Here is a 15,501-nt window from a genome sequence, read left to right on the forward strand (position 1 = left end):
GTTGAGAATACCTACAGAATTTATAAGAAACTCAGAACACAGAGAGGTTAAGTAATGTTACCAGTGCACAGCAGCCAGAATTACATCCCAGGCAATCTGACCCCAGAGCCCATGCTCATTCCCACAACACTGGACATCCTGATTAGGGGCCTGTTGTAGTGTGTGTGTGTGTGTTTGTGTAAGGCTTCACTGGACTCATTTATTCAAAATGCCAATGAATCATAATTCTTTCTCTTTTTAACATTCAGCAAACCAGAAAGGTCAAGAAGGGAGAACATAGGCTAAAAATATTCTAAAATAAACCTAAGGTGTAGCATGAAACCTTATAAGCAAGAAATGGAATGTTTTGGTTACTAGGTGGTCCCCTGTTCATGGAACTGTTGTCTGTGTCTGAGATGGTTTTTTTAATCAGCTCCTGAAAATGTCAGAGACGACTGTGGTATATACTCATGAGTGGTAAATGTAAGGAGTTTTATTCTTGCTCTTGTTTTATTTTAATGTATTTTTCCCGTATCATTCTAATAATAGCTTTGACAGCTTTAAAGGAGAGTTTTTGTTTGTTTGTTTTAATACTAAGTTATCTGTTCTCTTAGAACCTTTTTAAATGGGGGAAGGTAAGGAATTATGTGATACTTCTATAAACTGCTTTTCAGTTTTACAAAGCACCTTCATACCCATTATCTTCCTGAATTCTCTTAACTATCCAGAAAGGAAGTTCTACTATCCCCATGTAACAAATAAGGCAACTGAGAGACAGACCTTAATGTGTATACTCATGGCCTGCCAGTGAGTTGCATAGTGAGGACTGTGAGTTCCCAGAAGGCGGAGACCTCGTTTAATCATCTTTATAGCAAGTGTCTAAAGCAATGTCTAGCACACAGGAAACACTCAGTGAATGTTGCTGAATGAACGAATGAATGGGACTCAAATACAGCACTTTTGCTAGCTAATGCCAGACTCTGAAGTGTGGACTATACCATGTTTTCATTTATTAAGCACCAATTTATTGAGTACCTGAGTCAGAAGAAACATTGGGTAACTCCTCATTTCAGTTACTGAGCCCAACAAAATTGCTTGGCCTTCCACTGGACTTTTCTGATGCTCAGTGGAAACTCCTTGAGGGTGAGACCTTGCTGATGGAACAGCTGTCAATCAACATAGTAGAATGCATTTAACACTTTCAGATAAAGATGGCTTGAAATTTTATTCTGCAAAGAGTTTAAAAGCAAACAAAGAAAACTTGGAAGGAGTGGCTTCAGAGGAGATGCTTCTAAGAAAAGACCAAAAATGAGAAAGGCTTTTTGCTGTCATCCTCCACTATATTACAGGCCAAGGCTGACTGTGTGGTTGAAGAGCTCTGGTTCATATTTTGGTGCCACTGACAAACATCTCAAAGAACCAGTGGTTGAGGCCAAGGAAATAGTACTTAAAAATAAGCTATTAATAAAACACTTAAGAGGAAAACAGCAGCCACTTCCAGATTATGGGTTTTTACCACAAGAACCACCAATAATGGTTTAGAGAGCAATGGAGGGTGAAAAAATGTGAATACTCATACTTCATAGGAGTGGGTATCTATTTCTTTTGGAATGTCCTGTTCTAAATACAGGATTGCTCTTTCTTAAATGAGAAAAATGCATGTTTTCAAAATCTGAATCAGAACATTGTATTCTTTGAAATTTATAAATTCATAGCAGTTGCTTGATCCCACTCATTTATAGAATTATAGGTAATTTTAACATTTCATATCATTTTGGAATATATAGTTAAATCTCAGTTACTCAAAATGTAGCAAATGGAAACACTTGTATAACTGCCCGTGTTACTTTATTCACCCTAAGAAATATCAAGGTTATAACAGATATCTGTTTAAAGAGCAATCTTGGCTATGTCTTAGAGGAACAACATATTCACTTCAATTTCATTTACTCCCAGTATCTGCATTATATGATGATAGGTAGTAATTGTCTAGAACAGAATTTCTCAAAATCTAGTTTTTATGCCACGTACATTTTTAAAAATGTGGTTTGCTAGATTCTGTTCATCACAAGCTATGGTGATAGGGCCTAGGAATCGCCACTTAAAATAACAACTTAAAGTGATGATTTTACACATTAAAGTTTCAGAACCATAGGTCTACAGTGACAGATTCTGCATTATTTTCTCCAATATCAGAGGATAACAAAATTATGCCTTGAGACTCTACTTCCTGAGGTTAAAAAATGGATTAATATGACTCTAAGAATGAAAGCAAAATAGCTTTTCTTTATAATCAGTTTAATTATTGAATTAAGTTACTATCCCATTCATTAAGCATTCCAGTTAATTTGGATTTACCATAAATAGAAATGTAAGAGGCTAACTGAGAAAATGAATTTGTGGTAAACCAGCACAAAGCACGTTAATGAATGCTTCTTTGAGTTGTACTCAGGACAGCATTAAAAAGAGAAGCCTTCTTTGCTAACATTTGACGTTCTCTTCTTAGAACCTTGTAAAGTTTCCACATTTATGAGTTGAAAGAAAATACCAAATTGCTATAACACTTTTCCAGCCTTTTGTTAAGTTTCCTTGATTATCAAAAGTCAATGCTCTTTGCTCCTTCTTTGCATGGCATTAAGTGTTATTGGGTATCTAATTCCTTACATCTTGACATTTGGTGCCCCAACACACCTTATGGCCTGAGCAGATGAAGGGTGAAAACACAATGTGTCTTATAGTTCTGGGTCTACTTCCTGAGTGTTTAGGATGTAAATAACACTGTCCCCCTTCTCCACAGGGCAGAGATGTAACATTGACATTGATGAGTGTGCCTCCAATCCCTGTCGCAAGGGTGCAACATGTATCAACGGTGTGAATGGTTTCCGCTGTATATGCCCTGAGGGACCCCATCACCCCAGCTGCTACTCACAGGTGAACGAATGCCTGAGTAATCCCTGCATCCATGGAAACTGTACTGGAGGTCTCAGTGGGTGAGTAGCTGCCCCATGTAATAGCTTCTTATTGACCTGTGTTAAGCTAATTGGATTATAGTACTGGTGACAGCCTGAAGTCGTCAAATGGGACCTTGAGCTGAAACTTTGCTGAAGATTTGGTAGTCTGCATCAAAGCCTTCTGAATTACCACTTAATCCATGGAAGCTGGCCCCTCCCTTCCATAAGTGAGGACCTAGATGGAACATAAGGAGGAATGTCTCCCTTATATGGGTCATTAGCAAGGACCTCATGGGAGGAACCCAGACTCATTGTGTGAATCTTTGGCAATTATGTTTTTAGTATGTATTATTGGAATGATTTCTGTAGAATGTTGTAGCCTTTGTTTTTTTTCCCCTGCTTAAACATAGCTCAGCTCTGTTCTGTCACAGTGCCAGTGTGTGCTCTGAAGTAGGGCCACTTCAGCCAACTTTAGAAATGTCCCTGATAAAACATTTGCAATTTTTAAGCCCCGCAGACTTGTGTGATGTGTTAGTGATTTTCTAGAATCATAGAGTGACATTAGCTCTCATGAGACGCTCTTATACTCTTGCTGTGTTTGCCATAGGATGTGGCTTTGGACATTTTCCTTTGCAAACTTTGAAAGATGAAAGAATAAAGTGTTTAGAGGTTAATAGTAAATAGTTATTTTAAAATGAATTAACTCAGTATTGCTGTTTCAGAGTATAGCAGCCTTCAAGGCACCCTTACCCATCTCTCATTTTCTTAAAATTCTCCAAATAAGAAAGCTGTCATTTCCTGATACCACATTCTAAGTGTTAGTGATGTTCAAATTGGAGATTATATTTACATTTCAAATACCTTCATTCTTGTGCCTTTTCTTGCAGAATACCCTAGGTGCTTTCTGAAGCCAGGTTTCAGATCAGAACAAAGCATGACTAAGATATGAAATATCCCAGGAGCATCTTAGAGTGGCTCAGGGCCCCTGATAGTGACCTAGGTATCTATTTTGCACCAAAAACTAATGATCTTAATGTTTGCTTTACTTTAGTTTTATGTATAGTAAAATACATTGTGCAGATTTATCCATGATATTGTTTCCTTCAGAGTGGCCCAATATATTGTACAAACCATTGTTTACATAAGAAATTTCATTGTAATTTCACTAACTTGGTGAGCCAGGAAAGCACCAAGAAGGTTTCTTTACCAGATACACCTGATAGGGCCACATAGTACACACCATGTGCAAAGTGATGCAAGGATAGTTCCATGAAAGTAGAAATGAGATCAGTTTACCCCATTTCTTCACCAAGTCCTGTATTTCACTCTGTGACTCAATTGTACATTTATACCTCCTATAGTAAAAAGTTTTGTCTTCTTTCAGATATAAGTGCCTCTGTGATGCAGGCTGGGTTGGCATCAACTGTGAAGTGGACAAAAATGAATGCCTTTCTAATCCGTGCCAGAATGGAGGAACTTGTGACAATCTGGTGAATGGATACAGGTGTACTTGCAAGAAGGGCTTTAAAGGTGAAAACAAAAGTACATCTTTCTGTGTCTGCTCTTTGTCTTCTTTTTGTTGCATACTGCTTGACTCACTTCTTGGTTTCCTTTTCTTTTTCATTCATTCATGTAACAAACATATCGAACAATTAGAACTTCTAAGGCACTTGGGGAATAAAAACATGAATAGATACAATTTCTACCTTCAGCCTAGCAGTGAGGTAACCTATTGAAATAGTAAGTTTTCTTTCTTTTTTTTTTTTTTTTGAGATGGAGTTTCGCTCTTGTTGCCCAGGCTGGAGTGCAGTGGCGCATGATCTTGGCTCACTACAAGCTCTGCCTCCTGCGTTCAAGCGATTCTCCTGCCTCAGCCTCCCTAGTAGCTGGGATTACAGGCATGCGCCACCACACCCGGCTAATTTTGTATTTTTAGTAGAGACAGGGTTTCTTCATGTTGGTCAGGCTGGTCACGAACTCCTGACCTCAGGTGATACGCCCACCTCGGCCTCTCAAAGTGCTGGGATTACAGGCATGAGCCACCGCGCCCGACCTGAAATAGTCATATTTAAGATGAACAGTTAAGACTCCAGTTTTACAGCATTGGACAAGTGTCTAATTATAAGCTTCCTGGTCCAGATTTGAGTCTATAATAGTTCAAATAGATATATGAAAGTAGAATGAAAATACTATGCTTACTGTAATTAAGATAGTAGTAATATCAAGGAAGAATCCACATGTTCAGAACTCTTTCAACAAACTTTTTAACACATTGAGATATTCTTAGTTACTTAGTCATCTTTGGTCTACACCGGAGGTCCTTAACCCTCAGGCTACAGACCAGTACCTGTGCATGGCCTGTTAGGAACCAGGCCACAGTGCAAGAGGTGAGCAGCCGGCGAGGGGTCCAAGCTTCATCTGTATTTATAGCCACTCCCCATCACTCACATTACCTCCTGAGCTCTGCCCCTGTCACATCAGTGGTGGCCTTAGATTCTCATTGGAGTACGAACCCTATTGGGAACTGCATATGTGAGGGATGTAGGTTGCGTGCTCTTTGTAAGAATCTAATGCCTGATGATCTGTCACTGTCTCCCATCACCTCCAGATGGGACTGTCTAGTGGCAGGAAAACAAGCTCAGGGTTCCCACCAATTCTACATTATAATGTAGATTCTACTATATTATGAGTTGTAAAACTATTTCATTATATATTACAGTGTAATATTATAATAATAAAAATAAAGTGTACAATAAATGGGATATGCTTGAATCATCATCCTAAAACCATCCCCCCAACCCCAGATCATGGAAAATTTGTCTTCCACAAAACCAGTCCCTGGTGCCAAAAAAGTTGGGGGACTGCTGGCCTACCCAACAAATGTATAGCCATGGGAGTTGGGTAAATTCTGTTTCTGAGTTATCACTGTTGTATTTCTACCATCAGTTTTCTCTTGGAAACTCACAAAAGAGACCTGTGTGGGTAAATCATTATATTTGCACTCATCTGTCTGCTTATTCATTGATTTCCTCACTCAAATATTGTACCATGCTATTGTCATACATCAGCATGTTTTAGAGCCACTTTATTTGATTACTTGAAACTTTGCTGAGACCATATTTCATCCATTAATTTTCTGATATATTGTATTACATTGGCAAAGAAACTTGTAGATTTCAAAACACTTTTATTTCTTTATCTTATGAGACTTGCTTACCACAAAATAAAATTCAAAAGATAAGATCCCAAGTTATTGCCCAGTGAGCAGCAAAATACTACTTGAACCCATACCTCTGCATTCCTAGACCATGTTTTCTTTTCCACAGTGCCATAGTTTCTCTGTTTTAAGGCTCTGTGCCAGGCCCTATTGTAGATGCAAAGGTGCACAGTATTTGGGTACAGTGCTGTGTGGCTCCACTCATCTTTTATTCCTTTTATCCTTTTCTTAGTGGGAGAAGGTTTCATACCTTGAATCAGGAGAAAACAGCTTTGTAACTTCAGGAAGTACCACATGAGTGGTAGACACTGTGCCTATGAAAAAATGGGGGTAAACCAGGGGCTTTGATTAAAGTATTCAAAAACATCATACCTTTTCCTGACCAGAAATGTTATATACAAAGGGCTTATGTTTATCATGCAGCAAGCTATTGGCTGGGTGTGATGGCTCACACCTGTAATCCCAGCATTTTGGGAGGGTGAGGTGGGAGGATCACTTGACCCCAGAAGTTTGAGACCAACCTGGGCAACATAATGAGACCTCATCTCTACAAGAAATTTAAAAGGTCAGGTGGGCATGATGGCATGCACCTGTGGTTCTAGCTACTCAGGAGGCTGAGGTGGGAGGATTGCTGAGCCTGAGAGATCGAGGCTGCAGTGAGCCATGATTACACAACTGCATTCCAACCTGAATGACAGAGTGAGACCCCCTGTCTCAAAAATAAATAAATAATAAATAGATCATGCAACAAGCTTTTGAACCAAGAACTTCATTATTGAGAAGTTATTTGTAGTTGGAGGGGCATTAGGCTTTCATACCATTAGAACAGACTGCTTTTCCATTCATCTTTTCAACTAATTGACTGCTGTCATTTACTGACTGTATGTCAGGGACATGGGGCTGAAATGAATGAACAGATATTTCAGTGGCCTGAAGAAATGAATGCAATTTCTGGTGTGTTCAGTTTTTACCCCCAAAGAGAACTGGTTAGAAATTGAGATAATGAGACTGTCAGAAAGTTTTACTGTTTTTGGTTTTTCCCTTTTGTCTACAGGCTATAACTGCCAGGTGAATATTGATGAATGTGCCTCAAATCCATGCTTGAACCAAGGAACCTGCTTTGATGACATAAGTGGCTACACTTGCCACTGTGTGCTGCCATATACAGGTGGGTCCTGGAGGTACTAGCAGGGACCAGAGGGGATACTTGGCCTTGCTTTGTCAGTGCCTGAGTCTGAGTGCCCAGGTCTGTGGGGCTGCAATGCTGCTCCAAGGGCTTACTCCTCAGTTGTCCTTCCTGCCCTTACTGACTGGATCTTGAGCTTTGAGGAAACATTGTGGCCTCCTAAAATGCAAGTGGTAGACAGTCATTTGCCTACATTGTACTTACGTATTTGAAAGAAAAAAATTTTTAATTGTATGTGGCTGGAACCAGGCACATAGCTGATGGTTGTCTATCAGTTGACTGTTTCCAGGATGTTAGCTATTTGTCTTAGTTTCAATAATACAGCTACCATTTATTGGTAATTTACTTGGTTGTCTATCAGTTGACTATTTCCAGGACATTAGCTATTTGTCTTTGTTCAATAATACGGCTACCATTTATTGGTAATTTACTATATGCCAGACACTTTTTGTACTTTGGATTATTTAATGTATTCCTCAATAATTCTACAATGTAGAAGTTCCTATTGCCATTTTACACATGAGGAGGCTGAGGCAAAGGGAGCTTGCTTGCTCAGAGTCATATAGGTAAGTGGTACATCTAGGATTTACCTGTAAGTCTCTTTGAATCTGAAGTTTTTCTTCTTAATGACCTTTTTACTTCCCACATTCAGTATCGCTACATCTCACTCAGAGGTGTCACCCCTTTGACGGCTGTTACAACTGAGAAGACGTGAGTGTGACTGCATGCCACATAGCTGTTCTTTGTTTCAGGTGTTACATTTGGAGTGTGCTTGGGACATTTATTCTTTGTTTTCTACTGGCTTATTATTGCCTTCTTGTGTTTGGTTATATTTCTATGGCTTGTTTATCTCCTCTTCATCTATTTTCCTCATTCAGAGGGAACAAAACACAAACATAGACAATAACTGTCTGTTTCATCAGGCTGCGGCATGCAGTCAGGAGCATGGCTGAGTTATTACTTCCCTGGAGTCTTGAGCTGTTGATAGCAGCTATTGATAGTGACGCTAAGTTGTGTGGAGTAGCAGAATAGCCATAGCATGACTGTGTTACCTGAAAGACCTGATAGCACATTGTTACTTTTTCCCCTCTAGAAGAAATAGTAGGCCGGGTGCGGTGGCTTACCCTGTAATCCCAGCACTTTGGGAGGCCAAGGTAGGCGGATCACGAGGTCAGGAGATCGCAACCATCCTGGCTAACATGGTGAAATCCCGTCTCTACTAAAAATATAAAAAATTAGCCGGGTGTGGTGGCAGGCGCCTGTAGTCCCAGCTACTTGGGAGGCAGAGGCAGGAGAATGGCATGAACCTGGGAGGTGGAGGTTGCAGTAAGCTGAGATCGTGCCACTGCACTCCAGCCTGGGTGACAGAGTGAGAATCCATCTCAAAAAAAAAAAAAGAGTAATGTAGGGAAACTACGTTTAACAGGCCTAGTTCATAAAATCACAGTTGTAGGAGATCCCTTACTATCTTGCCCAAGGTTACAGAGTTAGCAGTATTGGAGCCAATGCTGAAAAGACTATGGGTTTCTCCATTTTCAAAGCCTCTTAATCAGGACTTTTTACTTAAATTCGGAGAACATCCTTGGGATACAACTTGGGAAAATTTTCGTTTTCTTACCTGTTTATGTGTCGTAAACTCTGTCATTTACTTTCCAGGCAAGAACTGTCAGACAGTATTGGCTCCCTGTTCCCCAAACCCTTGTGAGAATGCTGCTGTTTGCAAAGAGTCACCAAATTTTGAGAGTTACACCTGCTTGTGTGCTCCTGGCTGGCAAGGTAACAACATGGGTGTGGAGAAGTCAAGAACGTGCATTCTGAGCTTTAAACAAAGTGGTCAGGTTATCGGATCATATGGAAGGCCCTGCTGGTCTTCTGAGGCCTGTCCATCTTGTCAAGAGCGCACAGGTTTTGCGCAGGAGCTGCTAATTGGAATGGCTTAGAAAGCCTTTCCATTGTCCGTGTCTTTGGGGCCCCCTAGCGGCTGGAAGGCTGCTACCGCAGACTCTCAAGCCATGATGTTCGTTCTTCAGGGAGTTTTAGCACCTTGGCAGCAACTTCCTAGGCCACAGAAGTCTTCCTGAAACTTCCTAAAGTAGGGGACCAACCTACTGTTTGTCTGTGGAATAGCTCCACGCACCCCAACTTAAGCTCAGGTCCTGCATAGGTTTTTGTGGGAATCACCTTCCAAGGACTAGGTCATTTATTAGCCTTGTGTTCCTAGGTCAGAGGTGTACCATTGACATTGACGAGTGTATCTCCAAGCCCTGCATGAACCATGGTCTCTGCCATAACACCCAGGGCAGCTACATGTGTGAATGTCCACCAGGCTTCAGTGGTATGGACTGTGAGGAGGACATCGATGACTGCCTTGCCAGTGAGTATGCCAGTCAGCTCTTAAGCCCCCCTGAAGAGAGGAAAGCACATAGGGAACAGAAGAAAGCCCAGTAGAGGCTGCCGCCACTCATGCCTGACATTGGGCATACCGGTCATTTATCCAGCATATTTAACAGTAGTGTTTTAACTCTTTCTTTTGAAGCTAGTGTCTTGGAGTTGAGGCAGTGGAATATATTTTAAGCATTCCCTTTAATTTGTGAACATTGAAAATGTGAGGACAATGCTATGATAGTGTTTTTTAAAAAACAGATTTATTGAGGTATAATTAATATACATTAAATTGCAAATATTTTTAGTGTACAATTTGACACATTTTGACATATGGTAACTGAAACTATCACCCAAAATAATAAACATATTTATCACCCTAAAATTATCTTCATCCCATTGCAATTTAACCTTCTCTCTCTCTTTATTGCCTGTGGAGCCACAGATTTACCTTCTGTCACTATAGATTATTAGTTGGCAGTTTTTATCATTTCATATAAATGCAATCAGATAAGCATAAGTCAGGAGAGGTTCTGAGTTGTTTTAATGAACATAGTATTTGAGATCCATCCATGTTGTTTATACCAATAGTACATTCTAGTTTATTGTTGCACGATATTCCATTGTATGGACATATTACAGTTCATTGGTTGATGGCCATTTGGGTGTTTTCCAATTTGGGGATATTACAAATGAAGTTGCTATGAATGAGTCTTTGGGTGGACATATGATTTTAGTTCTCTTGAGTAAATACCTAGGAGTAGAATTGGTGAATCATGGGTTTCACTTTTTAAGAAATTGCCAAAATATTTTCCAAGGTGGTTGTACTATTTTCATTCTCACCAGAATTGTATGAAAGTTCTATTTGAACCATATGCTCACAAACTCTTGGTGATATCAGTCATTTAAATTTAGCTCTTCTAGTTGGTGTGTAGTGGTATTTCATTGTAATTTTAATTTGTGTTATTATCTTTGCCAATGATGTTAAGCATCATTTCATGTGCTTTTCGCCCGTCTGCATATCTTCCTTGGTGAAATGTCTATTTAAATCTTTTGCCCATTTGAAATAATTGGGTTGTTTGTCTTCTTGAGTTGAAAGAGTTCTTTATATTTTTAGATAAGAATTCTTTGACAGGCATTTGCTTCCCAACGACTTCCCTCCAATTTATAGCTTCTCTTTTGATTTCTTTTGAAGATGAAGATGTTAACATTGATGAAATTCAGTGTATGCATGTTTTTTCTTTATAGTTCATGCTTCATATATCTTGTTTAACAAATCTTCACCTAATCCAAACTCGAGGTTTATCTACTGTGGTTTCTTCTAAAAGTCGTATAATTTTAGCTCTTATATTTTGGCCTATGATCTATTTTGAGTTAATTTTTACATATTGTGTGATATTATACTAGGATCTTCAATAAATGCAGAATAGAAGTGGTGAGAGAAGCCAGCCTTACCTTGTTTTTGATCCTGGGGGAAAAGTATGTAGTCTTTTACCATTAAGTAAGATGTTGCCTATAGGTTTTCATAAAGGCTCTTTATCAAATTGAGAGACCTTGTACTTCTGGTTTGTTAAGAGGTCTTTTTGTGTTTTTATAACGAATGAATGTTTATTTTTTGGTGTGCAGTTGATTTCTCTACATCTGTTGACATGGTGAAATTATTTTTTGGTCTTTTAATATAAGCAAATTGTCATCAACTTTATTATTTAACATTTTGCAAATGTTAAACTAATCTTAAATTTATTGGCTATATTCCATTTGGTCATTATGTATTATTCCTTTTATGTATTATTGGATTTGATTTGTAAAAATGTTGTTAAGGATTTCTATATCTGTGTTCATGAAGGATATTGCTCTCCAGGTTTCTTATACTATCATTGTCTGGTTGTGATAGGAGGGCAATGTTGTCCTCATAGAACATACCAGGAAGTGTTTCTTTCTATTTTCTGGGAGAGTTTGTGTAGAACTGGTGTGTTTTCTTCCAAATATCTAGACATGGAACCTTCTTTCTGGGAAAGTTTTTAACTACAAGTTTGGTTTTCCTAATACATATATTGCCTTATGGGTTATCTGTTTTTAATTGAGCTTTGGTAATATCTGTCTTTCAAAGAATTCTTCCAGTTCATCTGTTTTGTCAGATTTGTTGACACAACATCAATTTGTTTTGTAACATTTCCTTACTGAGCTTTAATAGTCTATAAGATCTGTGACGATTTCCTTCTCATGTTTCTACTATTGGTAATTTGTCTCTTCTTTGAGAGGAAAGAATGTCTGTTTTGCAGATTTTTTCATAGAGTGTTCTATAAATGTTATTAATTCAAATTGGATAATAGTGTTATTCAGATCTTTTATGTCCTCTATGACTTTTTGTCTACTTATTATTCATAGAGTATAGTAAGTAGGCTTTCTGTTTATTTCTTATTCAAGAGTATTGAAATCTTCTACTATCATTTCATTGTATGTTCATCTATTTCTCTAGTAATTCTATTTGTTTTGGCTTAATGAAATTTGAAACTCTAATCTTAAGTGCTTATAAACATTTAGGGTTCTTATGTCCTTTTGAGGAATTGACCCATTTATCATTTTGAAATAGCCTTTTTAAACTCTTGTCATATTTCTCTCTCTGAAGTCTACTTTGCCTGATATTGATATAGCTACTCTAGCTTTATTTTATCATTAGAGTGTGTTTTTAAAAATCCTTTTACTTCTGACCTGTTTCTCTAAAATGGGTTTCTTGTAGAGAGCATATATTGGGTCTTGTCTTTTTTCTCCAATATGACAATATCCATCTTTTAATTCAGGTATTTAGACTGTTTAAATTTAATGTAGTTTTTTATATGGCTGGCTTCAAAATATGTCATCTTGCTGTTTGCTTTATCTTTGTTCTTTCTGTTTATTGTTTCCATTTTCCTCTTTTTCTGACATCTTTTGAAATAATTGCATATTTTTATGATTATATTTTATCTACATACATAAATTTCAAAAATTTATCTATATTCACTCCCGTATTTGTTATATATTTTTTAGTAGTTATTGTAGGGATTACCAGTGTGCAACTTTAACTTGTTATAATGTACCTTCAATCATGCAACTTCATATAGAAGAGAAGAGCTGTACACTCATATTTGCATTCCTCCTGGCCTCTCTTCTATTGTTGTTATAAAATGTATATATTGTTAAGCCCACCAAATATATAATTAAAAGGTGAATTGTTTTTTCAAGAAATTTGAAAAATGATTTAAAAGTTTTAAGGTTACCCACATATTTTCAAGTCTTGTTAGTTTTTATTCTTTTATGCAGATTTGTGTTTCCATCAGGTATCGTTTTCCTTCTGTCTGAAAAAATCCCTTGAATATTTTGTGTAATCTTTGTCTCCTGGTGATGAAGTCTTTCTGTTTTTGTGTGTCAGAAAGGTTTTTATTTTGCTTTAGATTTCAAAGATATTTTCAGAGGGAAGAGAATTCTAAATTGACTTACTCTTTCAGCACTTTAAAGCTATCCTGTTATCTTCTACCTTGCATTATTTCTGAGGAGAAATCTGCTGTTATTCCACAATTCTTTTATCTCTTCCTTTGTATGTAATTATCTCTCCTGTGGCTGCTTTTAAGTACCCTCTTTCCACTGATTTTTACCAACTTGATTATAATGCCTGTTGGTGTAGTGTTCTTTATGTTTCTTCTGTCTGGAGTTTACTTATATTTTTGGTCAGGGGTCCAAGTCTGGAAAATATTTGACCATTATTTGGAAAATATTTAACCATTTTTTTTCAAAAGTTTTTGCCTCTCCCCTTTATAATGTTCATTATGCATTTATTAGACTGCAAGGTTGATTCATTTATTTTTCAGTATTTTTTCCACTTAGTATTTTATTTTGGATTATTTTATTATTTGAAGATATCTTGTTATACTTCCAAGTTCACTAATTGTTTCCTCTATAGTTTCTTGTTTACTGTTAATCTCACTTAGTGTATTTTTCCCTCAGATATTATGTTTTTATAGATGGAAGTTTAATTCAAGTCTTTCTTTTAATGTTATCTCCCTCTTTGTCATGTTCATCCTTTTATTTCCTTCTTGAACATATTGAGTATCATCGTTTTATAGTTGGTAATAATTGACCATATTTTATTGTCCTTACCTACTTTTCTACCATATAAGAAATTCCTGAGTATGTTTCTGTTCATATTTTTTCTACTCATTTTGAGTTGTATTTCCTGCTTCTTTGCCTGCCTGGTAGTTTTTTATTGGATGCTAGACATCCATTTTACATTGTTCCATGCTGAATTTTCTTAAAAATCTTTTTTTAAAAAAATTTTTGAACTTTATTCAGATATTCAATTATTTGGACATAGTCCAACCTTTCAGAGTCTTACTTCAAGTTTGTTAATTGGTTCCAAAACAGTCTTTAGTCGAGGGCTAATATGGCTCACTACTGAGACAGGGGTCCCTCGGGACTCTACTCACTGCCACATGATTTTTTTCATTGTTATTGAATGAACATGAGCTATTCTCAGCCCAATGAAAACTATAGGGATTATACTGCCTACTTCTTTCTGGTGATTGTTCCCCCAGCCTTAATAGTTTTATTACGTGTGTACTGACCAATCCTTAGTTACTTGTGTAATGATTAAGTCATTAAACTTCAAATGAGATTATCACAATACATTAATAATGGCACCTTAATTTACAGGATATATAACTTCAGATTATCATAGGGAGGCCACCATGCTAGGTGCTGGCAGTGATAAGATAAATAAGTTTTAGTTTCTATTTTCATGAAGCTCATAGTCTATTAGGGAAGAAAGACATATAGATACAGTTTGAGACCAGCCTGGCCAACAGTTTGGTGAAACTAAAATACAAAAATTAGCCAGACGTGGTGGCGGGCACCTGTAATCCCAGCTACTCGGGAGGCTGACGCACGAGAATCTCATGAACCCAGGAGGTGGAGGTTGCAGTGAGCCAAGATTGTGCTACTGCACCTCCAGCCCAGGCAACAGAGTGAGACTTCATCTTTAAAAAAAAAAAAAAAACAGACATATGGACAAATAATTTTAATTTTAATGATATATTACAAATGGTGAAAAAGTATGTATCCAAGGCACAATTGATGGAGAACTTTAGGGAGTGAGATCAAGCTGTTTGTATTTCTTTCTCACATTGAGTAACATGTCATTCAAAATACTGAGTATTTTTAGATTTTTCTATATGAAGTGGAACCAACAGTATTTACAATAAGTTTAAAATAATTCAGTAAATTATGGATGGTGAGTTTCCTGAAAGATGCTATGAAAATTATAGTAACTGTGTACTGTGGTTAAGAAACAATTTTTTCTTAACTGAAACAATTTTTACAATTGCTTTAATAGAGACTGCAGATGAGTCTTATAAGGGAATTAGTTCAAGAGATGAATAAGGTATATTAAATGTTTCTCTAATAAAATAAGGGTCACATTACCCATTAGTTTAGTGTTTAGTTTTCATTTTACATGTGTAACCCATCTTTGCAATTATATTTTTAAGTTCCTTAAGAGCCATAGCTACAGCTTGTTTTTCTTGTTCTGATTTGTATGCCATATGATTGTAGAGTGCCGTGGCATGACTGTTGCTTAAAATTTGTTGGTTCCTTACTATGAGTATAAAGTGTTCCAAAATCAAGCTATGTGATATTTCAATTTTTATTTTTTTTTTATTTTTTTATTTTTTTTGAGATGGAGTCTCGCTCTGTCGCCCGGGCTGGGGTGCAGTGGCCGGATCTCAGCTCACTGCAAGCTCCGCCTCCCGGGTTTA

At 37.3% G+C, this 15,501-nt stretch overlaps 1 protein-coding gene across 1 annotated transcript in view; it reads left to right on the top strand.

Annotated features, from left to right (window-relative positions):
* The window catches only part of NOTCH2 (notch 2), a 167,803-nt gene that overhangs the window by 115,550 nt on the left and 36,752 nt on the right, over window positions 1-15,501 (top strand). Inside the window, exons 13-17 of the mRNA XM_011933036.1 lie at window positions 2,777-2,969; window positions 4,315-4,460; window positions 7,202-7,315; window positions 8,990-9,109; window positions 9,555-9,707. Of these exons, the coding sequence (XP_011788426.1) occupies window positions 2,777-2,969; window positions 4,315-4,460; window positions 7,202-7,315; window positions 8,990-9,109; window positions 9,555-9,707 (726 nt within the window). The remainder of the gene's footprint in view (window positions 1-2,776; window positions 2,970-4,314; window positions 4,461-7,201; window positions 7,316-8,989; window positions 9,110-9,554; window positions 9,708-15,501) is intronic.

Source organism: Colobus angolensis, unplaced genomic scaffold (genome assembly GCF_000951035.1).
Source record: "Colobus angolensis palliatus isolate OR3802 unplaced genomic scaffold, Cang.pa_1.0 Scaffold124, whole genome shotgun sequence".
Classification (NCBI taxonomy): domain Eukaryota; kingdom Metazoa; phylum Chordata; class Mammalia; order Primates; family Cercopithecidae; genus Colobus; species Colobus angolensis.